Source organism: Nothobranchius furzeri, chromosome 1 (assembly GCF_043380555.1).
Source record: "Nothobranchius furzeri strain GRZ-AD chromosome 1, NfurGRZ-RIMD1, whole genome shotgun sequence".
Lineage (NCBI taxonomy): Eukaryota > Metazoa > Chordata > Actinopteri > Cyprinodontiformes > Nothobranchiidae > Nothobranchius > Nothobranchius furzeri.
This window is the reverse complement of record NC_091741.1, coordinates 62,991,736-63,017,714: the sequence shown is the minus strand read 5'-3', so window position 1 is coordinate 63,017,714 and position 25,979 is coordinate 62,991,736. Positions and strand designations below refer to the sequence as shown.

General features: G+C 47.2%; 1 protein-coding gene across 1 annotated transcript in view; it reads right to left on the bottom strand.

Annotated features, from left to right (window-relative positions):
* Positions 1 to 4,816: 4,816 nt before the first annotated feature.
* The window catches only part of slc41a2b (solute carrier family 41 member 2b), a 61,135-nt gene continuing 39,972 nt past the window's right edge, over positions 4,817 to 25,979 (bottom strand). Inside the window, exons 9-11 of the mRNA XM_015953568.3 lie at positions 22,250 to 22,381; positions 20,019 to 20,167; positions 4,817 to 5,605 (exon numbers count right to left, since the gene is read on the bottom strand). Coding sequence (XP_015809054.3) covers positions 5,420 to 5,605; positions 20,019 to 20,167; positions 22,250 to 22,381 — 467 coding nt within the window. The 3' untranslated portion in view covers positions 4,817 to 5,419. The remainder of the gene's footprint in view (positions 5,606 to 20,018; positions 20,168 to 22,249; positions 22,382 to 25,979) is intronic.

Here is a 25,979-nt window from a genome sequence, read left to right as displayed (position 1 = left end):
ATTGCATTCCCATCCTAGAGCTCGATCATCCAGTGCAGTTTTCTGCATTAGATGGTTGTTCTCTTACTACAATCACCCATCAGACTGAAACGGTTAACCTAGTGGTTTCTGGTAACCACTGTGGAAAAAATTACATTTTTGGTTTTCCCAGTCAATGATTCACCTGTAGTTTTAGGTTACCCCTGGTTGTCCCAGCACAATCCCTCCATCAATTGGTCCCAGGCCCGTGTGGAATCTTGGAGCCCTACCTGCATTCGCAAATGCCTCCATTCTGCCGTTCCCGTTCAGGTTTCCTCCGTCCCAGAACATTCTGAGCCCACTGATCTCACTAACGTCCCCACAGAATACCATGATCTTCACAGGGTTTTTAGTAAGGAGCGTGCCCTCTCCCTTCCGCCTCATCGGCCCTATGACTGTTCCATAGACCTTCTCCCAGGGGCCCCTCTTCCCTCCGGTCGTCTGTTTAGCCTCTCAAAACAAGAACGTGAGACTATGGAGGAATACATTAACGATTCATTAAAAGCAGGCATCATCCGACACTCCACTTCCCCCATGGGAGCAGGTTTTTTTCTTCGTGGGGAAAAAAGATGGAACCCTGAGGCCCTGCATTGACTATCGTGCCCTGAACAACATCACCATAAAGAACAGGTACTCCCTCCCTTTAATTGCTTCTGCTTTCGAGCCTGTCCAGGAAGCTCTATTTTTTACCAAGCTTGATCTCAGGAACGCTTACCATTTGGTCCGGATCAAGGAAGGGGATGAGTGGAAAACAGCGTTTAAAACACACATTGGACATTTTGAGTACCTGGCCATGCCCTTCGGCCTTTGCAACGCCCCAGCAATATTCCAAAATCTGATAAATGATGTACTCCGGGATTTTTTGAATGTCTTTGTTTTTGTCTATCTGGACGACATTCTAATCTTCTCCAAATCATTCTCAGACCACCAGGTCCACGTCCGCCGAGTCCTACAATGCCTCCTGGAAAACAACCTCTTTGTGAAAGCTGAGAAATGTGAGTTTCACACACGTACCATCACTTTCCTTGGTTACGTCCTCGGGGGTGGGCAGGTGAAGACAGATCCAGAAAAGATCAAGGCAGTAAAGGATTGGCCCATTCCAGAGTCGAGAAAACAACTGCAGCGATTTTTGGGTTTTGCTAATTTTTATAGGCGGTTCATTCGCAATTTCAGCATTCTGGCAGCCCCATTAACTGCTCTCACCTCCACTAAGCAGATTTTCCGTTGGACCAAAGACGCAGACCAGGCTTTTCTGTCCCTTAAGCAGAGATTTGTTGATGCTCCCATTCTGGTTACACCTGACAGCAAGGCCCAGTTCATTCTGGAAGTAGATGCCTCCAACACTGGCGTGGGGGCAGTCTTGTCTCAACGTTCATCTGCTGATCAGAAGCTCCACCCCTGTGCCTTCTACTCCAAGCGTTTCACCCCCACTGAAGGCCGGTATGACATAGGGGATCGAGAGCTTCTGGCCATCAAGCTTTCCTTTGAGGAGTGGAGGCATTGGCTCGAAGGTACCGAGTTACCAGTAATCGTTTGGACTGACCACAAAAATTTGTCATATCTACAATCGGCCAAGCGTCTAAATCCCCGACAGTTTCGTTGGTCACTGTTCTTCTCCCGTTTTAATTTTGTTATCACTTACAGGCCAGGCACCCGAAATGTCAAGCCAGACGCTCTTTCACGCCAGTTTTCACCCGACGATCCCTCTGAAGCCCCAGAACCCATCTTACCGGCCACATGTTTGGTGGGCAGTCTCACCTGGGACATTGAGAGACAGATCCACAAGGCCCAGGAGACTGAACCAGACCCGGGTGGGGGTCCCCCTAACCGACTCTATGTCCCCGCAAGTGTCCGGTCCCAGGTCATCCGGTGGTTGCACTGCTCCAGGTTCTCCTGCCACCCAGGGGTGAGTCGTACCATAGCCTTTGTTCGCCGTTACTTCTGGTGGCCTGGCCTGAATAAGGATGTCACGAGCTATGTTACTGCCTGCACTACTTGCATTCGTAGTAAGAACTCTCACCGTCCACCTGCTGGGCTCCTGCAGCCTCTTCCAGTTCCAGCCCGACCATGGTCCCACATCGCGCTGGATTTTGTAACAGGTCTCCCCATCTCCAAAGGCAAGTCAGTCGTCCTCACTATAGTAGATCGTTTTTCTAAGGCATGTCACCTGGTCCCGCTGTCCAAACTACCCTCAGCTGCAACTACCGCTCGACTTTTGTTTCTCCACGTGGTCCGACTACATGGCATCCCATCTGAGATCCTTTCAGACCGCGGACCCCAATTCATCGCCAAAGTGTGGAAGGACTTCTGTCGCTCCATTGGGGCTGAACCCTGTTTGTCTTCTGGCTTTCATCCCCAGACAAACGGCCAATGTGAGAGGCTCAACCAGGAAGTCGAGGACACCCTCCGTTGCCTCTGTGCCGATAACCCTACATCATGGAGCCTCCACCTTCCTTGGGTTGAGTACTCTCACAATACTCACGTCTCTGCCGCCTCAGGTCTGTCTCCATTTGAGGCCTCACTCGGGTATCAACCACCTCTCCTTCCTGGCACCTTCCCCGATTCCATCACTCCCTCTGTCCGTTCTCACATGATGGCCTGCAAACGAGTTTGGAACCATACTCGGTCCGCCCTGCAGCGCACCTCAGCCCAAAACAAGAGGTATGCTGACCGGCGTCGCATTTCAGCCCCCGCATACTCCGTTGGTCAGGAGGTCTGGCTGTCATCCCAGCATTTCCCGCTCAAGGGCGCTCCCAGGAAATTGTCTCCCCGGTTTCTGGGCCCTTTCCCTATTGCTGCTATCATCAGTCCTTCAGCTGTCCGTCTGAGACTCCCTAGCCACCTTCGTGTTCACCCAGTTTTTCATGTTTCCCAGATCAGACCGGTATCCTCGAGCCCCCTGTTCCCTCCTGCCGATCCCCCTCCGCCCGCCCGGGTTGTTGATGGCCATCCCGCCTTCTCTGTGTCCCGGATCCTGGACGTCCGACCTCGGGGACGTGGTCGCCAATACTTGGTCGACTGGCTGGGTTATGGTCCTGAGGAACGCTCCTGGGTTCCTCGTTCTGCTATCCTGGATCCGTCCCTCATCCGTGACTTTGAGCGGTCTGTTGCCTCGACCTCTCGGGGTCGGCCGCCGGGTGGCGTCCGTTGAGGGGGGGGGTACTGTGAGGTTCTGTGTGTGTGTGTGTGTGTGTGTGTGGTTCCTCACCTCTTCTCCTCAGGTGTGACAGGCAGGCCGCACCAGGTGCCATTGATCAGAGGCAATTAAGGTGGAGCACTTAAAGCTGGCCGGAGGAGGAAAGCAGATGCCAGATGATTAAGCCACACAGCTTGGTAATCAGGTCAGCTCTGTGTTTCCTTGCGCTTCCCAGTGTTTCTCTCACAAGTAATGTTTTGTCTCGCAGTAGTTCCGACCTTCTGAGTTCCCAGGATCTCCCAGCGTCTTCCCTGAACCGTGGTGTCTGCTTCACCCAGTGCTCCTCCTGGCTGCGGTGCTTCAGCCTTTTCATCCACGCCCTGTTGGATCCTCCTCTTCTCCACCTGCCTGTCCACCCTCGAGCCTCCAGCAAAATCTCAACCTCAGCCTGCCACACTCCCACACTGGACCTCACCTCCTCTCCAAACACTCCTCGCCACGCAGACCAGTAAGCTCACCCCCTTCAATTCTTTTATCGGAACAGTCTCCTTGCTCCTCGACTCACCTTCTGTTTCCCCTTCAGAACCGCCTCTGCAAACCCGTCCAGAGTTCCTCCACCATTTTGAGAACCCGCTGAACTTTTCAATAAAACTGTTAAACTTTCTCCTGTGTCCGGGTGTGTTCGCTCCAGAGTCTCTTAGAATCATGACACCAAAGTGGCATGCCTTTTACGCTGTTTATTCAACTGTGTTCACAGCAGATTTTGGATTATTTAAGCCACAAAATCAAAGTTTATTTCACTTTTCTGTCATCTCAGATGATCTCCCAAATTCCACATGTGGCAGTAAAAAAAACTGCTTCATAAACAATGAAACTGAAAAGAAAAAACATAGATTTGAGTATAAAAGTGCAGTAGAAACGAACTTGCATTGAAGGTATGACACAGAAAACCCACGTCAACCACGTTAAGAGGCACAAACAGAAGTTAAGGAGAACCTTTAGCTGTGTTCCCATGAAGACAACAGGTAAGCCTGTTAGGATGAGGTGTTTAACTGACCCAGCATTAGAGCTGGGATCATTCTAGCCAGAGTCAGGACTGATTTCAACCTGTGGCTAATAAATAATCTCCAATGGAGCTGGTTTGGAAAATGTGACTTATGACAAACACAAATCTGGCTTTTAATTAAGTTGTGTTATTTAACTACACGTTTGTTTATGCTAGCTGAATCTACGCGCGTGTGTAAACAGGATGCTAGCATCAAACGAGTCATCCTCCCCCATGTAAACCTCAACACCAGACAAGCAAACAGAATAAATATAAACAAGAGGGTTGTTTAAGTATAATCTGAAGTACTCCATGATTGCCCGTAAAAGATCAAAATAGGTTGTCCACCAGCCAGCAAACAACTGCTGCAGACATCATCGTGATGCTCAAGTACCTCGCTCCAGTTATTATCTCTGGCTTACTGAATCACTTTGGGTTCTTGGTGTGAACAAATAACTTTAACCCTCAAATGTGATGTTAAAGTCAGTTGTAGAAAAGTTGATCCAAAATACAGAATTTTGCTTCTGAAATCTGGCTGTAAACATCTGAATACATCAATGGTTTGCCTTTCATTTCATTTTTAGCCTCCCAGAAAAACATGGAGGATAGTGTTCATTGCCAAGCTTAACCGAAAACCAATAAGGCCAATTTATTTGAACCCTGATCTGTTTTGTATGATTTAGGGTGAAAATATAAGACAACAGAAACAAAACAGAAACATCCCGATAACAAAAACACAAACTGATCACAGTCATCAAGTGTTGTAGGAATGATCCGAAACAAAACAAGGATTTTTGTCCTTCGCTCCTCTTCAGGCTCCACCCACTGACTCTGATGCTAAGCTACACAAAGCAGAAAGGCAGGTAGCAAATTCTAAAACACAGTTAGCGGTAAGTTCCCTAAAAAGAGTCCCAAAAAGTATAAAATGTAGTTTCAGGAGAAGATCTACAGCTAATGCTTGGCTGGTAAATAGCACCGCCTTCATGTTTATGTTTTCCTGTTTCTCTTCATAAAACCAGAGTAAATTATCCAGATGCTTTAGTACAAATGATGCAGATCAGAACAGCTACTGAGAACAGTCTTGTTTGAAGAATGTAATGCCTTCAGGGTGTAGGAAAGAGTCTGCTGGTCAGCGAGAGGAAGCACTCAAGGTCCCAGGTTAGGAGAACTCAAACTCCAGGATGCCCGGAGTCACTGCAGCGATGCTCTCAAAGGCCTCTTCAGTCACCCACGTCACTGTCCTGGTCTCCGATGAGCCACAGGAAGTGGAAGCTGATAGCCAGCAGGCCAGTGCCTAACAGATCACCCAGAGCAGTCAGGTACGGGATGGAGAAACTGTCCGGATCTTTGCCGCTTCGCCACATGGAATGAACCATCCAGTCTGCAATACACAGCAGCAGCAAAACCTGGAAGAAAAGGACACAGAACGTTCCAATTTATACATGTTAAAGAGAGCCTGCTGGACGGGAGTTTTATGATTGGTCTTGGTCTCGTCTTGGTATGGAGGGCATTTTTACTGTATTGTCTTGGTCTTGGCAGACTTGTTTGTTTTTGAATGACACCTGTCAAGACCATTGCTGATAGGCTTTTTGTCCACACCTCACAGATAACCCTCTCAAAACAAGAAAACAACCTTTACGGGGTTATTGTTGAGCTCAGACTTTTAGGGGTGTTTTGTTACCACATGATGTTCAGGCTTGGTGCTGTGACATCACCTTTAGTTGAACTGTTCCTGATTAAGGTTGTAACATTATGAAGGGAAGACCGATGTTCAAGAATGTTAACAAAAACAGGTTACTGAAATGTCAGCATTTTCACACAGCTCATTAAACTGACCCTCCTCTTTTGCTCTGAAATGAAAAGTTTATTGTGACTCGCAGGTCAGTTCGGTTCTGATAATATGAACTTTTTCAAGAAGTGAAACACGACACATTTGCTACCATCTGAGATTTGCTTAATTCATTATGCTGCTTTAAAACAACCAAGCAAACACCATTATTGTTGTCACATTTATGACACTTACACTCTAGCATCAGCTCTACTCAGCCTGGAATGGAATTGGAGTGTTCTCAGCTTGAAATCTGGATTTGCATGTAACGAGTCCATGTCGTACACTAGTTTCTCCTTTAAAGTTGAATTACTGAAAATAGATGATTGGTACCAACACTGTCAGATTCAGATGGATAGAAAACAGAACTCCGTTCACACAGAAGCTCTTTATATAGCAGAACCCTGAACCTGCATCCAGCAATAACAGAAAATAAAAGCACAGTCCTTACAATCCATAGAAGGAATCATTTGCTTTTTTTTATCCCAGCTGTTATTTTAAAGAGTGAGCCTGATTTATTCTTCTAGAACACCAGGAAGTTAAAAATAGGTCAAACAATAACTAAGAAGCTTTTTATTCTAAGAATATATTTTAGTAAAAGCTCCATCAGCAGGTTTACCATGCTTCCTGTTTCCAAAAGGGAGAAGATGATTCTGGTATCAGAGCCTGGGGGTTAAACCCTGAGAAACTTCACTTTCTACTGGTCTTTCGTGGTTCCAAATTGCAGTTATTTTGACAAATATGTGTGGTTTTATGTTTCTTTCATGTTTCTGAAATCAATCAAATTTGCATCAAAGAAATATGAAAAAAGGAAATGGTGATGGGTCATTTGTAAATAAGGCAAAAAAAAATTCTATTAGAGAAACAGAGAAATTATTTTAATGAAAACTTAAAAACATTGGGACAAAAATATAAATAATTATCTGTTTACACTCTACATGTAAAATGGCAATTATCAAAGATGGCAATGCTGAACATCTGTAAAATAAGCTGATAAACAATTGATCTCAATGTGACTAAAGATTAATAACAGAGGAGAACAGGCTTTTTTTTGTGAGTCAGGCTCAGAAAATACCTGTGAAAGTTGTTTATAATGTTAGCAGGAATGAGCAGTCTAGAGATAGCAGTGGAGACCACAACAAAAACATCAGATGATGATAGACGCATCATGGGATACAGAGAAAACTGGATTATTTCATTGTGTGTTAATCCTGCTGCTGCTTACATTCTCACTCAGAAGTTATTGTCTTAAATAATGTTTTTGTTTTAATATTATCCTTTACTGTTTTTACTGTATGATTATGGATTTATTTAACTCCTTATTTTTATGCTTTCTCACTGCTATGAATTCTGTAGTGTTGTGAAGCACACTGAATTGCTTTACATGAAATTGGCTAAACTTTTTAATCACAAATTTTTATTTTCATGGTACTTTTTAAATCCTCTTTTTAATCTTAAAATTTTTGTTTTTGTGAGGCTTGTGATTTTTATCTTGAGGGGTGCCATATAAAAGATTGTTTCTTCGTCTTCTGTAAAAATAAAGTTTGATTGATTGTTTGATTTTATTTACAATCACTTTCTTTAGTTCCTGCTTCGTTTAAACAGTTGTTACTAAAAATGTACCTGGATTCATTCCATTTCCAAAACACTAGGGTGCATCCCTTCACCCAGACCCCAGAGACAAGCCCCGCCAGACCACCTCCACCTGCACCACCCACACCTCCTTGGTGAATCAGAGCTGTGTGGACGCGCACTTCATATTCCACACCTTAAGTGGCAACAGAACAGAGGATAATAATGTCTGACCTAAGAAAGTTGTTAAAGATCTTTTTGTTGAGCATTTCACTTCTGAACAGAGCTAAGTGATTCAAGGACCAGAAAACCCAACAGGCAGAGACGATAAACAGAAACTCTTAAAACAGCAGCAGTGAATAAATAATGGTAGGCGAGTTTCTGAGGAAAACACTTTAGAAATGTGCTTTTAATGCATCTATGAGTGTTCCTGCCATTATAATTGTAATGTGATGAAGGAGCTACTCCTCCAAGGTAATTAACCTTTATCCACAGTCCCCTTTGACACAGCGCCAGAGTGCATGAAACAGCCTCAAGGTCATGCATTCGCTTCTAAACTGTTTCATGGTCAAACTTCTTCTGCTTAAGTCTTGTTTCCTTGAGTCTCAAACAGTTTTCTGACAGCTTAGAAGTTTTTAAATTGTGATCCCTTTCAGTCGATTCACTCGGTACAGTGAAGGTACTATGGGACATCACGCCCTCGTGTGGCCTGGCTGAAGACACATCTAATCACACCTGTAAGGCAAATGAAATTGACGTTGCGTGGAGGCCCTGCTCTCCACTTATAAGTGACCACGTCACCTCAGTTCTTACGCTCTTCATCTTGCTGAGAACACACCTAAAAACTAGCTGTGCTATTGAAGGATAGCTTAACCGCTTGCTGACTGGACTCCGCCCACCGAGCCAATCGAGCGCTATTTTTCGTAGCCCTTCAGCTTCTCTGCTTTCATTCAGTCAGGTGTACCACTCCACTTTGTGTCTCGCAATGAGCACCATGTTGGACGTCGCTTCACGGAAAGCCGCTTTGCACCCCTGTCCTCAGGGCTGGGAATTTTCTTTTCATGAGAAGGACCTACATGAAGCGTGCCCAGTTTGTCTGGGAATTCTCCACGCCAGGAGAGCTCTTGTGGACCTGGAAGTGTGCAACTTCTGTCGCCAACTCCGCCGTCCCACGCTTAAATGGCGTGTGAAGTTCATACAACGTCTCCTGGGAGATGCTGCAGTTTCACAGCAGGACCCCATGCTTTCCCATTCGGCTCCGGCTTTGCCCGGCTCTGACATGGACAGCCTAGTGATCGAGGTCCCCGCTACTAGCTGGGCAGATCAGATGGAGATGATGGACAATTTAACCAGACCAGACCTAGAGGATTCTCAGTTTCCTCCTCTGTAAGAGGATGAAGGAGACATTTTGGACATTTGCCCCGATGACCTCTTATGATGAATTATATAAATGGAAACCGTGTTCCCTCGCCCGGACGTGGGTCACCGGGGCCCCCCTCTGGAGCCAGGCCTGGAGGTGGGGCATGTTGGCGAGTGCTTGGTAGCCGGGCTTTCACCCATGGAGCCCGGCTGGGCACAGCCCAAAGAGGAAACGTGGGTCCCCCTTCCCATGGGCTCACCACTCGTGGGAGGGGCCAAAGGGGTCGGGTGCAGTGTGTGACGGGTGGTAGTCGAGGGTGGGTACCTGGGCGGTCTGATCCTCGGCTACAGAAGCTTGCTCTTGGCACATGGAATGTCACCTCTCTGGTGGGGAAGGAGCCCGAGTTGTTGTGTGAGGTTGAGAGGTTCCAACTAGATATAGTCTGACTCACCTCAACGCATGGCTCTGGCTCTGGAACCAGTTTCCTTGAGAGGGGATGGACTTTCTACCACTCTGGAGTTGCTCCAACTGAGAGGCGCTGAGCAGGGGTGGGCATACTAGTCTAAGGAGCTTTGAAAGAAAAGCGTCTGGACTTCTTTGAGTTGAATGAAGACGTTTCACCTCTCATCCGAGAGGCTTCTTCAGTTCTAAGGTCAAATGGTGGAGAGTCCAAGATTCAAACCCAGTGGGACCTCTTTCAAATCAATGGTTTGAAAGAGGAGTAAAGGAAGCCATTTATGTCCACTGTGAGCAACCATCTTTGAACAGAGGCGGTGGTTTATGACACCAACTGTCTGCCATCTATAATCCAGTTTTGAGATCCCTTCCCAGATGCCTCAACGCCCACGCATATCCTGGGCCATCTGACCTCAGGAATTCACATGATAGGGTGGGGCCAGGCTTCACAATGAGCTCACCGGAAACTCTGGCTGAATAGGACCCACACCGACCCTCACACCTGGGCTCATGTGTTTATGTAGAAGATCATCAGGGGGTCTTTTGTTCCCTCTTCGGGGGGAAACTCCCACTGGGTTTGAATCTGGGACTCTCCACCATTTGACCTTAGAACTGAAGAAACCTCTCGGATGAGAGGTGAAACGTCTTCAAGCAACTCAAGAAGTCCAGACGCTTTTCTTTCAAAGCTCCTTAGACTACAATGACCTGGATGACTGAGAACCTTCACAGACACGGTGGGCATACTAGTTGCCCCCCATCTTGGTGCCTGTACGTTGGGGTTTACCCCAGTGAATGAGAGGGTAGCCTCCCTCCACCTATGTGTGGGGGGACGGGTTCTGACTGTGGTCTGTGCTCATGCACCAAACTATAATTCAGACTACCCACCCTTTTTGGAGACCTTGGAGGGGGTGCTGGAAAGCGCTCCTTCCGGTGACTCCCTCGTTCTGCTGGGGGACTTTAACGCTCACGTGGGCAATGACAGTGAGACCTGGAGAGGTGTGGTTGGGAGGAACGGCCCCCCGATATGAATTCGAGTGGTGTTTTGTTATTGGACTTCTGTGCCAGTCATGGATTGTCCATAATGAACACCATGTTCAGACAAAAAGGTGTCCATATGTGCTCTTGGCACCAGGATACCTTAGGCCGCAACTTGATGATCAAATTTGTTGTTGTTTCGTCTGACCTGCGGCCGCATGTCTTGGACTCTGGGGTGAAGAGTGGGGCGGAGCTGTCAACTGACCACTACCTGGTGGTGAGTTGGCTCAGATGGTGGAGGAGGATGCCGGTCAGACCAGGCAGGCCCAAACGTATCGCGAGGATCTGCTGGGAACATCTGGCAGAGCACTACCAAAATTATCTATAGTGGGGACAGTGTACAGCTGACCTCTACTCAGGGCGTTGTGGATCGGTGGGCAGAATACTTCGAAGACCTCCTCAATCCCACCGACACGTCTTCCAGTGAGGAAGCAGAGTCTGGGGACTTTGGGTTGGCCTCTCAAATCTCTGGTGCTGAGGTCACTGAGGTGGTTAAAAAGCTCCTCTGTGGCAAGGCTTCAGGGGTGGATGAGATCCGCCTGGAGTTCCTTAAGACTCTGGATGTTGTGGGGCTGTGTTGGCTGATGCAGCTCTGCAATATCGCGTGGACATCGGGGGCAATCCCACTGGACTAGTAGACCGGGGTGGTGGTCCCCTTATTTTAAAAGGGGCACCGCAAGGTGTGTTCCAACTACAGGGGATAACACTCCTGAGCCTTCCTGGTAAGGTCTATTCAGGGGTTCTGGAGAGGAGGGTCCGTCGGATTGTTGAACCTCAGATTCAGGAGGAGCAATGTGGTTTTCGTCCTGGCCGTGGAACACTGGACCAGCTCTATACCCTTAGGGAGATCCTGGAGGGTGCGTGGGAGTTTGCCCAACCAGTCTACATGTGTTTTGTGGATTTGGAGAAGGCGTTTGACCGCGTCCCTCGGGGGGCCCTGTGGGGGGTACTCCGGGAGTATGGGGTACTAGGCCCTCTGATACGGGCTGTTAGGTCCCTGTATGACCGGTGTCAGAGCTTGGTCCGCGTTGCCGGCAGTAAGTCGGGTTCGTTCCCAGTGAGAGTTGGACTCCGCCAAGGCTGCCCATTGTCACCGATTCTGTTCATAACCTTTATGGACAGGATTTCTAGGCGCAGCCAAGGTGTGGAGGACAACCGTTTTGGTGGCCTGAGGATCAGGTCTCTGCTTTTTGCAGATGATGTGGTCCTGTTGACTTCATCAGAACGTGATCTTCAGCTTCCGCTGGAGCGGTTCGCAGCCGCGTGTGAAGACAGCTGGGATGAGAATCATCTCCTCTAAATCTGAGACCATGGTCTTGATTTGGAAAAGGGTAGAATGCCTTCTCTGGGTCAGGGATGAGGTCCTGCCCCAAGTGGAGGAGTTTAAGTATCTCAGGGTCTTGTTCACAAGCGAGGGAAAACTGGAGCGTGAGATCAATAGGCGGATTGCTGCTGCATCTGCAGTGATGCGGGCGTTTTACTGGTCTTTCGTGCTGAAGAGAGAGCCGAGGCTGAAGGCGAAGCTCTCGATTTACTGGTTGATCTACATTCCTACCGTCACCTATGGTCATGAGCTTTGGGTAGTGACCAAAAGGCTGAGATTGCAACCTAAGATTGCAAGTCATACCCAACAGAGAGAAACGCATGGGCCACTGAAGGGGTCAAAACATCCAAGCAGTAAAACCTCACAAAGGGATGGGGTGAAGCCCAGCTTGCAGCTGAGCACACATCACCAACTGAAACACCTTTACACAGCGCCCAAGAAGCAGCCACAGCTCAAGTAGAGTGTGCCCTGATCCCTAGGGGCAGCTAAGAGCCAGTGACACTCTAACACAGGGAAATGGCCTCCACAATCCAATGAGAGAGTCTTTGCTTCGACAAAGCTTTTCCCGTGGAGGGTTTGGCAAAACACACAAACGGTCTATTTTTCTGATACTCTGCATGCGATCTATATAAGCCTGCAGAGCTCAAACTGGGCACAGACAGTGCAGTCTCCTCTGCTCCTCAGAGGCAAAAGGAGGACTACTGAAGCCCAAAGCTCTATGATCATAGAACCATAGTTGAGCAGCATGACCTTAGGCAAATACGCAGCATTCGAATGCAGAGTGACCCTTGATCCATCTAATGACATTTTCAGACAAGAAGGGTGAACTGAAAGAGCATAAAGTTCTCCCACCCTTTTAGCCGATACAAGGGCTAAGAGCAGAGCTGTCTTATAAGACAGAAGCTTCATACTGATTGATGCAATGGGCTCAAATGGGGGACCACACAGGGTCTCCAGCACCAAAGTGAGGTCCCAAGAAGGGACAGACGATCTAATAACAGGTCTCAGTCTGCGAACCCCTTTCATGAACCAAACGGCTAAAGGGTGAGCGCCAGGACAAACTCCATTAAAAGACTCAAGGCAAGTTGAAATGGCTGCCAGGTAGACCTTTTAAGTGGAGATTGACAAGCCCTTGTCCAGCAGATCCTGTAGAAACGAAAGAATGTCCACAATGGAGCTCTGTGAGGGAACTACAGACCTGCTCAGACACCACACTTTAAAAGCCTTCCAGTAAAAGTATAAACCCCCCTAGTGGAGCATGCTCTTGAGCTCTGAATAGTATTCACCACAGCGGGGGGAAGACCTTTAGCTAACAGGTTGGACCTTTCAGTAGGTAGGCCTGCAACTTCCACAGATGTGGGCGAGGGTTGACAAGAGGTCCTGTCTCAAGGGGAGCTTCCATGGGGGGCTATCATCAGACTGATGATCTCTGGGTACTAAGACTTTGTGGGCCACAGAGGGGCCCACCAAAATCAGAGATATGCTCGATCTGTGCACTCTCTTCAGTACTGCTGGAATCCGTCCCACCGGAGGAAAATCGTAGAGTAGAAAGTTGGGCCAAGGGTGCCAGAGCATCCGATCCTATTGGAGCAGTCGGATCCGTTAGGGAAAAGAACAGGGGACAGTGTGTGTTTACGCTCGACACAAACAGATCCACCACTGCCCTGCTGAAAGTCAGTCAAATCTGGGACACCACCTCGGGGTGGAGCCTCCATTCCTTTGACAGAAGTGCGCTCCTGGAGAGCAAGTCTGCTTCATGGTTGAGGCACCCGGGGACATACGCTTCTCTGAGAAACAGGAGATTCAGATTGCACAAGTGCAGCAATGTGTGGGTCAGATTCAGTAGAGGAAGAGAGCGTGTTCCTCCCTGTCTGTTTACATATGACATCACAGTTGGGTTGTCTTTGCGCACTAGCACATGCTGTCCTCTCAAGTGATGACTGAAGTGTTTCAGGGCCAGAAACACGGTTAACAGTTCCAGAAAGTTAAAATGGAACCTTGACTGGGTCAAGGACCATACGCCCCTCACCGCTAAACCCTCACACGGAGCCCCCCAGCCTCTGAGGGAAGCATCTGTGGTCACCACTATGTGTTCTGACACCCTCCCGATAGGGGAACCCTGGCAGAACAGCCCTGGTTCTCTCTATGGGAGGAGAGCTACCATGCAGGCTCTGGTGACCGTCAACCTCTGGCAGAGATGACGTGAAGGATGAAGATTGTGAGAGCAGACCCAATGCTGGATATGTTGCATTTTAACAGTCCGAGAGGCACTACGGCTATGGAGGAAGCCATCATCCCTAGCAGCTGTAGAGCTGTGCGGAGTGTCAGTATGGCTCCCAGTTGAGAACTCTTTCTGTAGTTCACGGAAAATCCCAGGGCTTGAATATGGGAAAGTAGCCGTGCAGTGTGAGCTTCTGCCTGTGTTTGGGAATTCGCTACCAGAGCCTAGTCATTTAGGTAAGCGAGGACTGTAGTTGGTAACCCATGGCAATCTTGGGCTCGACCCAGGGGGACACTGCATGCTTGCCAGAGGTGAAGTTTCGCCGCAAGCTCAGCACCCTGGTGGGGGAGCTGCTGCCCTCTAGTGAAACAAGAGGTTTTCTGAGCATCATGTCTGCCACCGGAGGAAAGCTGCACAGCAGCCTTTTCCACTCCCAGAGTGGCTGATTGCAGACAGGATTTGATGTGAAAATTGAGGTGTCGTTCACCAGCGGAGCGGGTTGACGTAGCTTTATGGGGCCAATTTGAGAAGCATTGTTGAGACATATTGCATCCACACATTGTCGAGTGCAAACAGCAGCACTCAAATCTAACCTTTTTAATCCTTTTAGTTACTTGATTGAAATCATGCAAATAAACTACCTATTCATGTGTTCCTTAATGTTTAAAAGGTTTTCACACTCACACTCCAGTTTGCCATTTCTAACTGTAATCTTCTAACTGAACTCACCACAGACGTGATTAAATTTAAAAACAAAAACAAAGCATGTCCATGCTTTCTGGTCAGTTGGTCTCTCTCACACACACACACACACACACGCACGCATGCACGCACGCACGCACACACACACACACGTTTCCTACTTTTATTGATGAAATCTGCTGCATTCAGTCTAATAACAAGGAACTGTAAATCTGTCTGGGTTTGCACAAAAACACTGATGACACAGCAGATTAAATTGTGCAGCTCGCTTGGGTAAGTAATTCTTCTCATAGTTATAATCATATTGCTCTAAAGCAGTGTTGACACCCCCGTTCAAGGCAGAATTCAGCATCTGACTCATCAATATTCTCTCGTTAGAGCTTGTAAATGCTGAGATGTAAAAGGGGCTGGATGCAAACTCTTTTTACACGTACGACACCCCCTAACTTGCCTTGTCAGTTCATCTGAGAACAAAGCCCACCTAAAGACGGTTCAGTGGTAAAGGACCCGGTTAGTGTGGAACTTCTGAGATCAGGACAGCATCTTTATGTTACATCTCTGCGTGAAGATTTAGGGGAGTACTTAAAAGTATTTCAGAGGAAAAGACTGCATGCAGACACAAAAACAGGCCAGCAGAATTAGAAAATCATAAACATTCAGACAGATCGCAGTGAACCAGAGCTGTTCTTTATAACTAAGTCACTCCATAATTGCATTCATTGTTAATTAATTAATGGCCTGGAACTCCTCAAAACGTTAGGTTATGCATTAAACCACTGTTCCCTGAAGGAGAGGAACGAGGTACAATGAAGGTACTATGGGACATCACGCCCTCGTGTGGCCTGGCTGAAGACACATTTAATCACGCCTGTAAGGCAAATAAAAATGACACTGCGTGGAGGCCCCGCCCTCCACTTTTAAGCGACCCTTTCACTGTCATTCCTTAGTTCGATAGCAGCTCTTCACCGAGCTGGGCTGTGAAATGGGGCAACTCTGCGTTGTACCTCGTTCCTCTCCTTTAGGGAACAGTGGTTATATGCATAACCTAATGTTCCCTTTCAGTCGATTCACTCGGTACAACAAAGGTACTATGGGACTTATCGAAACGCCCCATGAGCAGCCATCAAACCTGGCCTGAGATTGAAACATAAGATAGCAACTCAGATCCTGCAGAGAGAACCGGAGGGGCCACTGAAGGGGCCAAAACACCCAAGCGGTAAAACCTCACAAAGGTGTGGGGTGAAGCCCAGCTTGCAGCTGAGCAAATGTCAACAACTGAAACACCCTTAAACAGCGCCCAAGAAGCAGCCAGACCTCTAGTAGAGTGTGCCCTGACCCCTAGGGGCAGCTGGAAGTCAGTGACACTGTAACAAAGGGAAATGGCCTCAACAATCCAATGAGAAAGTCTTTGCTTTGACAAAGCTTTACCCATGGAGGGTTTGGCAAAACACACAAACATTTGGTCTGTTTTTCCGATACTCTGAGTGCGATCTATTTAAGCCTGCTGAGCACGAAGCGGGAACAGACAATGCAGTCTCCTCTGCTCCTCAGAGGCAAAAGGAGGACTACTGAAGCCCGAAAGCTCTATGGTCATGGAACCGAAGTTGAGCGGGATGACCTTAGGCAAATACGCAGCATTCAGATGCAGAGTGACCCTAGCTCCATCTGATGACATTTTCAGACAGGAAGGGTGAACTGAAAGAGCATGAAGATCTCCCATCCTTTTAGCCGATACTAGGGCTAAGAGCAAAGCTGTTTTATAAGACAGAAGCTTCCAACTGATCGATTCAATAGGCTCAAATGGGGGACCACACAGGGCCTCCAGCACCAAAGCGAGGTCCCAAGAAGGGACAGACAATCTAATAATGGGTCTAAGTCTGCAAACCCACAGTTGTGTTGTCTGTGCGCACATGTTGTCTCTCAGGTGATGACTGAAGTGTTTCAGGGCCAGAAACACGGTTAACAGTTCCAGAAAGATGATATGGAACCTTGACTGGGCCGAGGACCATACCCCACTCACCACTAAATCCCCACACAGAGCCCCCCAGAAACTCTGACTCGGAACTAGAGAACTCTTTCTGTAGTTCATGGAAAACCCCAGGGCTTGAACGCGGGAAAGTACCCGTGCAGTGTGAGCTTCTGCCTGTGTTCGGGAACTCACTACCAGAGCCCAGTCGTCTAGGTAAGCGAGGATCGGGATGCCCTCCTCCCTGGGGGGGGGGGGGGGGGGGGGTAGTGCAGCTTCCACACATTTTGAAAAGGTGCGGGGAGCTAGAGCTAACCCAAAAGGCAGAACCATGTACTTGTAGGCCTTCACTTCGAAAGCAAAGAGCAGGAACCACCTGTGATCGGGGTGGATTCCCACATGGAAACAAGTATCTGTGAGATCAATCGTAGTAAATCAATCTCCAGGACTGACTGTATCCAGTAGCTGTTTGAGTGTTAGCATTTTGAACCTGTATGTGCACAGATACTTGTTTAACACACGCAGATCCAAAATAGGGCGAAGTCCGCCCCCCTTTTTCGGGACAACAAAGTAGCAGCTGTACCAACCTTTGTTTGTGTCCCTTGACAGGGACCGCTCGAGTAGCTCCTTTCAACAGTAGAGTCTGACTTTCCTCCCGTAACACGACCACAGCGTCTATTTACGCATGTCTGCACAACAGAGGTAAATACGGGTGGTTTGACCATGAACTGCAGTCGGTAACCCATGGCAACCGTGCGCTCGACCCAGGGGGACACTGCGCATGCTCGCCAGAGGTGAACTTTCACCGCGAGGCAACCGCTCAGCGCCCTGGTTGGGGAGCTGCTGCCCTCTAGCGGAACGAGAGGCTTTCTGAGCATCATGTCTGCCACCGAAAGAAAGGCACTGTTCTCCAGCAGAGCGGGAGAACACAGCTTGCCCAGCTCCCACAGAGGCCGATTGCAGACAGGATTTGATGTGAAAACTGAGGTGTCGTTCACCAGCGGAGCAGGTTGACGCAGCTTTATGGGGCCAATTTGAGAAGCATTGTTGAGACACATTGCATCCACACATTGTCGAGGGCAAACAGCAGTCTTTATTACATTTGTGTGCATTTGTAAACAGTACAACTCTCGCCCCCTGGGGGCGGTAAACAAAGTCTCTTTGGACTGTGGGGTCGAACTGTAGCTGAACCGGTCAGTTTCAACCATGGAAAACTGGGTTTTTGTAGCCCAACAGGGTCCAAAACCCGAACAAGGTGGGTCCCGGGATCAGGACGACTGAGGTTTCTTCTTGCGGCTCACAGAGCGTTTCTGTGAGTCCCCAGGAGGGCCTTTACTCCAGGCGGTGTGGCGAGGACAGAAGACAGGGTCCGAGCTGGGACCAAGCCTTTTGCTGCCGCTGGAGAGGCTGTCCTCTGAGGTGGAGGAGGAGAGGTCAGGTTCTTCCTGTCAAACCCAGGTGCCATGCGCCACCCTTCCCGCCTGGGGATGATGGAGCGTAGCGCCTCAGTCAGTTTTCGCTGGGCCTTGAACTTTGTCTGAATAGCGTTGAGGGACTGTCCAAACAGACCACTGGGTGAAACAGACTCATCCAGGTAGTTAGCCCTGTCCCCGTCGAGAACATTAGAAAGGGCCAGCCACAAGTGTCTCTGAGCCACTACAGTTGAGGCCATACCTCTTCCCAACAGCAGGGCGACGCCTCGGGCCGCTCGCAGGATGTAGTCTGACATGACCCGTATCTCATTGATGAGGAGGGTCAGTGGGCTGTCGGGGGGGGACCCTTGCTCCAAGGTCCACCAGGCAAAGTGCTTGGTAGGTCTGGAGCATGGTAGAAGAGCAGAGGACGCGGGCAGTGGAGGCCTGCGCATGGTAAGTCTTCTCCAGTTGTGCAGCTGAGAAGCGGCATGGCTTGGAGGGTAAATTAGTTTATCCACTTACTCCATTATTGCAGGTCGGAGCCAGGTAAGCCGCGAGAGAGGGCTCCATCAGAGGGAGGTTAACCAATCCCGCCATTTCTGCGCCGTCGAGGCCAGGACCGTGGTGCAGGTGGACAGCGGCTTGGCCCAGGATGTCATGAGCTCAGCCACAAAATCCGGGTACAGTGGCAGAAAGTTCTTTACCTCTGCTGGTTCCAAGGGGAGGTAAAATCCAGAGAAGTGGGACCTCTTTTGTGCAGGTGGAGGAGCGGGCCAGTCCACTTCTAGCCACCCCGCTGCACGCCAGCAGAGCAGGAGAAAAGAAGTGTCATCTCACAGCTCGGAGGCTGAAGTAGCGGCCGGAGCTGAACACTCAACCGCCGAGAGGACCTCTTCATCCTCAAGTAAGTGCTGACCGTCGGGGCAAATGTCCAAAATGCCTCCTTCACCTTCTGCCAGAGGAGGAAACTGAGAAGCCTCTAGGTCTGGTCCGGTTAAATTGTCCGCCATCTCCATCTGATCTGCTCAGCTAGTAGCGGGGACATCGATCATAGGCTGTCCATGTCAGAGCCACCCAACGGGAAAGCATGGGGTCCTGCTGCGAAACTGCAGCGTCTCCCAGGAGACGTTGTAGGAGCTTCACGCGCCGTTCAAGCGTGGGATGGCGGAGTCAGCGACAGAATTCGCACGCCTCCAGGTCCACAAGCACTCCCTGGCATGGAGAATTCCCAGACCAACCTGGGTACGCTTCGTGTAGGTCCTTCTTGTGAAGAGAGAATCTGCAGCTCTGAGGACAGGGGCGCGAAGCGGCTTTCCGTGAAGCGACGTCCGACACGGTGCTCATTGCGAGACACACAGCAGAGCGAAGTGGAGAAGCTGAAGAGCCACAAAAGATAGCGCTCGGTGGGCGGGAATGCTATCCAGAAGGCATTAGAGTCCTGTCAGCGAGCGGTTAAGCTATCTTTCAATAGCGCAGCTAGTTGTCAGATGTGTTCTCAGCGAGATGAAGAGGGTAAGAACTGGGGAATGACAGTGACGCGGTCGCTTATAAGTGGAGGGCGGGGCCTCCATGCAGCGGCACTTACATATGCCTTACAGGCGTGGTTAAATGTGTCTTCAGCCAAGCCACACGAGGGCGTGATGTCCCATAGTATCTTTGTTGTACCGAGTGAATCGACTGAAAGGGAACACAAGTGTAAAGAGGAAACAGCCTTCTCCCACCGAGGAAAACATCTGAATTCCATGATTCTGATGAGTATGTGAGAATAAAGTTAAAATCTAATCAGTGGATTAGGCTTATACAGACGAGCTGCCTTAATGCTCATTTTTGGTCTGGGTTGTAGCTGTTATGGTCAGATCTCAGATGAACTCACTCTTCAAATATACGTGTTAAGAGTAACTCATATAGAAAAAGACTATTACTAGTTAGAATGTGCTCACCTGCAGCAAAGCAGCAGCCAGGTAGACCGACATAAAGATGGGCGTGAGGGTGGTATGGCCACTCTTCATCAGGTGTATTGTGTACAAGAAGATCAGGTGCCCAGGAATCAATAAAAGCAGGAGCACCTGAGCCGAGCGATGATTTGCACCTGAAAGAGTTTAAACAAATTGAGAAAAGAAGTTTAAAGTTCAGAGAGTCAACCCTAATGGTTGTTTCCAGATGAGCCAGGTGGTGGAAAACAGCAGTGAGGAACAACAGTGTGATGGCTGTGTTGCTCCAGCTGCATCTTGACTGTACAGCTTTTCTGTTACCTATAGCGTACCTACATCTTTGGTCTTGTCTATGTCTCATATTACCTTTTTTTACTTCAGTTATTATTTATTTTACAAAAAACATTGGATAAAAAGAAAAACTTGTGTTATTGAATAGATATTCGTTATACACTCACTGGCCACTTTATTGGGTACACCTGTCCAACTGCTCGTTAATGCAAATGGCTAAATCAGCCAATCACATGGTGACAATTCAGTGCTTTTAGGCATGTTGACATGGTTGAGACGATCTGCTGCAGTTCAAACCGAGCTTCAGAACGGGGAAGGAAAGTGCCTTAAGTGACTTTGAACGTGGCATTGTTGTTAGTGCCAGATGGGCTGGTCTGAGTATTTCAGAAACTGCTGATCTTCTGGGATTGTCACGCACAACCATCTCTAGGGTTTACAGAGAATGGTCCAAAAAAGGGAAAACATCCAGTGAGCCTTGTTGGTGCCAAAGGTCAGAGGAGAATGGCCAGACTGGTTTGAGCTGATAGAAAGGCAACAGTAACTCAGATAACCACACGTTACAACCGAGGTAAACAGAAGAGCATCTCTGAACCCTGAGGCAGAAGAGCTACAACAGCAGAAGACCACACCGGGTGCCACTCCTGTCAGCTAAGAACAGGAAACTGAAGCTACAATTCACACAGGCTCACCAAAATTGGACAATAGATGATTGGAAAATGTTGCCTAGTGTGAGGAGTCTCGATTTGTGCTGCAAAATTCAGATGGTAGGGAAAAAATTGGGCATCAACTACATGAAAGCATGGATCCATCCTGCCTTGTATCAACGGTTCAGGCTGGCAGTGGTGGTGTAAAGGTGTGGGGGATATTTTCTTGGCACACTTTGGGCCCCTTAGTATTAATTGATCATTGTTGCAACACCACAGCTTTTCTGAGTATTGTTGTTGACCATGTCCATCCCTTTATGACCACAGTGTACCCATCGTCTGATGGCTGCTTCCAGCAGGAACGGGAGATTCACATCATAGATGTGCAGCCAAAAAATCTGCAGCAACTGCGTGATGCCATCATGTCAATATGGACCAAGATCTCTGAGGAATGTTTCCAGTACCTTGTTGAATCTATGCCACGAAGGATTAAGGCAGTTGTGAAGGTAAAAGGGGGTCCAACCCGGTACTAGCAAGGTGTACCCAATAAAGTGGCCAGTGAGTGTATATTCATTAAAATGCAGATTGAAAAAATAAAATAAAATTTGACTTGAATATATTAAACTCAGGATTCCTTCAAAGTTGCTTGTTGGGTCCTAAACTCTTTAAAATTTTTGAGATGTGCCTAAAATACTGCAGGTACTTTTGTTTGTAGAGGAAACAAAAACTCATTGCTGTGATTATTATTAACAGAACGTCTGGTTAGAGAAATAACTATCATCAACATAATGACAATAAACTACTCATGGATTGGAAAAAAATACTACATTTACAGCTTTTTGTACAAGAAATATGTTATACGAGTAAATAGATTGAAAATCAGTTGAAAAGGTTAATAAAAATTAAAAGTGTGAGTTTATTTTTTTTAAAATAAACATGATTGAATACTCCATATATGATATACAATCAGAAGTTTGTGAAACTATTGCAGCTGTAAATAAAGCTGGGTGTTTCAGAATGATCAACAGGTTTTATTTTGTATTATTCACTTGTTCCAGTCCAAGTTACTTTTTAGAGGTAACAACTGCTGATTAATCTTTACCCTTTGGTTTTTGTTAAACAGTAATAAGAACTTAATGTACTTTACATACTTTAAGCTAAGTATTAGTCTGACAAGATTCCTACAAACTACTTAATAAGTGTTAATTCAGTTTATTATCTGAAACAACCCAAAACAAATCTGTGTGAGAAGTTGGCACATCGTATGAGAAACAGTGAGCTTATCCATATTTGGTTTGGACTAACCTGTGCCACAGAAGGTGCGGCAGGGGTAGTAGCAGCCCTTGGCCTCATCAGGAACCTCCCCAGGTACACAGTGGAAATGTAAGTGGGTGGAAATCCTACTGGACTGAATGGCCACAAGGTTTCCACCAATACCTGAACACATAACAGAGATGTGTGTGTCACTTTAGTTTTTAATCATTCACCTTTTGGTTGTAGAAGATAATGTTTTAGCCTATGTCTGGTCCGATTGGTACAAATCAACAAGAGGACAGACTTGAACAAACTCTTGAAATGTGATCATGAATGGATGTTTACAGTAGGACTCAAACAATTCAGTGAGTAATTTGGTTTCAAAAAAGCTGCTTTTCATAAGTACTGGTTGGAAAAAGCTAGCTGGTATTTTAAAGAGTTCATCAAAACAGATATAACTAAAACAGACAACGAGCTTAGAACAGGAGCCTACAGGAGCTGCATTCTCACAAAGAAGCTGAAGCCTTCAATCATCTATTTTCTACATGTATTCTCCCCTAGAACACCTCTGCTTTAGGGTGTATCACTGTATCATGCAACTGTGTTGTTCATTATAAGTAAATTTCTGTTTGAATTTTTCACTAATCAATCTTTTCACAATTTTATAGTCAGTTGAAAACATACCCCTTTAAATCAGTTTTTTTCTTTATATCTTTCATTTGAAATTGTTGGCTAATACACAGATCAGTGGGATCGTGAAATGGTACATAAATAGTTTTACTTGCTTACTTTCCAACTAGGGCATGGCGATATGGCCTATAATCAATATCATGAAATACTGAGGGTGTCACCTCGATAAAGATAAATGGACGATAACTACAGGTATTCACAGAAACAAAAGTTGTCCACTAGATGGGGCTGTCACATGTATTAGTTGAGTCATATTTTTACGTGACTCAAGGTGGTGCAGCTTCTTAAAGGGACATGAACATTGCCAACCTACACACAACTTTTAATTTTTTTATTATCAAATTTATTGACATGGGAAATATTATCTCTATAAGAGTCAGAAATGTTGATAACGATACATTTTCGATTTATTGCCAAGCCCTAATTCTAATGCAATATTTTCAAAAACTATCAACCAGATAAAATGATCCTTAAAGGACAATGTGCAGTTTTTATCATTAATCTCTAAAAATATTCATCAAAATGTTGTTGAAAACGAATTAAAAGGTGCCCAGTTGTTGAAAAATATTGGCGGCTTCTTAACATAAAGCCATAAAAATAAGGTCTAGAATACATGGAGCAGGTCAAAGGGTGTTTCTTAATGCCAAGGAACCTCGATCCCGAGAGCCAAGACCTGACTCAGTTCGAGGTGTGAGACTTTCTGCTAAAAACTCTAATTAAGATGTATCTCCCGAGTGTTTTTATTGTCATGAAGAAGGACATTTCATCCGTGACTGTCCTCTCCTCCAGCAGAAACCCCGGCGGAGTGGAAACTCTCCTCCAGCTAAACCAATAGCTGCCTGTGCTGAGGAAATAAAGAGTGTGGAGAAATGTGAAGTGCCTCATGCCAGTTTTAAACCCTTTTTATCCTCTGGGGTCGTTTCACTGAAAAATAGTAAAGTCAACAAGGAAGTGGTAATTCTACGGGACACGGGAGCTTCTCAGACTCTAATAAAACGTGGTGTGTTGCCCTTCTCGGCGACTAGCCATGCTGGTTATGCCTTTCTACTACAAGACATAGAAATGGGTTCTGTACCGGCGGAGATTCATCATGTTCATCTCTCATGTCCTCTGATTACGAGTGACATAAAAGTAGCCATCTTGGATAACCTACTGACCCTAGGTGTTGATATGATATTGGGAAACGATGCTGCGGGTGGACTGGTTCTTCCCCCTCCTGAGATTGTTTCTCCTCCTGAAATCTGTGACAGCTTGGATATCTTGCCTGCTTGTGTCTTGACTCGTGCCCATCGTAAGAACGACTCGGAAGTTTCCCTTAAGGATTCTGTGTTGTTCCCGAAATTATCTGATGAAATAACCAGCCCGGTTCGTGCTGTAACTAAGCCGGAATCGGCCGCTAGAAGTCCTCAGATGGACTTACCCATTTCTTGCGAGTCATTAGCTGCAGCTCAAAGAGCGGACCCAACTCTGGCTCCTTATTTTTCTCTAGTTGACATTGCTTCATCGTCCCCCAACACTCAGGCCACTTATGAAATAGAAAATGCCATATTGTTTTGGTGTTGGACCTCATCCTCCTCCAAAGAGGCCGGTTGGGCCCGAGTTAAACAGATCATGGTCCCTGACAAATTTAGGCCTCATATTCTCAACCTGGCCCATGAAAGCGAGTGGTCTGGCCACCTAGGGATTAACAAAACCTATAATGCTATCCTACGCCACTTCTTTTGGCCCGGTCTGAAACAAGGTGTTTCTGAATTTTGTTGTAGCTGTGCTACTTGTCAGACGGTAGGGAACCCAAATCAAACAGTTCGACCTGTACCTTTGTGCCCAATTCCGGTGGTTTCTACGCCCTTTGATCATATTGTTATAGACTGCGTGGGACCTCTTCCTCCATCCCGGTCTGGACGCAAATATCTATTGAACATCATGTGTTCTGCAACTCGCTTCCCGGAAGCTATTCCTCTGCCCTCCATTTCAACCAAAAATAAAATAAAAGCTTTAAATGGGTTCTTTTCGGTTTTCTGGTTGCCTAAGGTCATACAATCAGACTAAGGGACACATTTTACGTTGCGGATCTTCTCCCAGGTAGCAAAGACGCTGAAAATTAAACATGTAACCTAGTCTATTTACCATCCCGAAAGCCAGGGTGTGATAGAAAGATGACACCGAACTTTAGACTATGCTATGGAAGCACTGCTTTTCCTCGGGTCGCTCATGGGAAGAAGGTCTTCCCTTTGTTTTGTTTGCCGCCAGGGATGCCGTGCAGGATTCCACTGGTTTCAGCCCGCATCAACAAGTGTTTGGTCATGCCCTAGAGGCCCGCTGAAGGCTTTAAAGGAAAAAATTCTCTGGCCTGTTCCTCCGGCTGGGTCCAGGTTACCCACTTCTGTAAATACCTTTCAGAGAAGACTTAAAGAAGCTAACTAATTAGCCCAGCAGCATCTGAGGATGGCAAAAGCCTCCGTGAAGGCTCGTTTTGACCTAAAGTCTCGCTCTAGAGACCTCCAAGTAGGAGACCAAGTCCTCCTCTTGAATCCCACTATGGATACTTCGTTATCTCCAAAGTTTGAGGGCCCCTTTGACGCTGTATCAAAATTAGATGACCGCAACTATGTTATAAAGACCCCTCTGATGCGCCGGAAAGCCAAGGTTTGTCACATAAACCGCCTTCAGTTGTTCCATGCTAGAGACTCCGGCCCCTCTCAGTCCGGGGTTGTGGCCACTACTGTGGTTCCTCCTCCACCTGAGGACCCTGATGTGTCCTGTCGCGCCTCCGCTGTGGGTCCTCCTACGCCCCCAATTGTGCAATTCGGAAGCATTAAAAAATGTACACGACTGCCTAACTCATCTTCCGCCTTCCCAGCAGGTTGAGCTAAAAGATTTAATTCACTCGTTTCCGGAACTGTTCTCAGATGCCCCGTCTCAGACCCATCTCATAGCCCATGACATCGCTCTTTCAGACCCGACACCCATGCGTATGCACCCCTACTGAGCCAGCTCACATGAGTGGGAGTTAATGAAATAGGAAGTGGAGTATTTACTTGAGAATGGCCTGGCGAAACCTAGCACTAGCTCCTGGAGTTCTCCCTGTTTG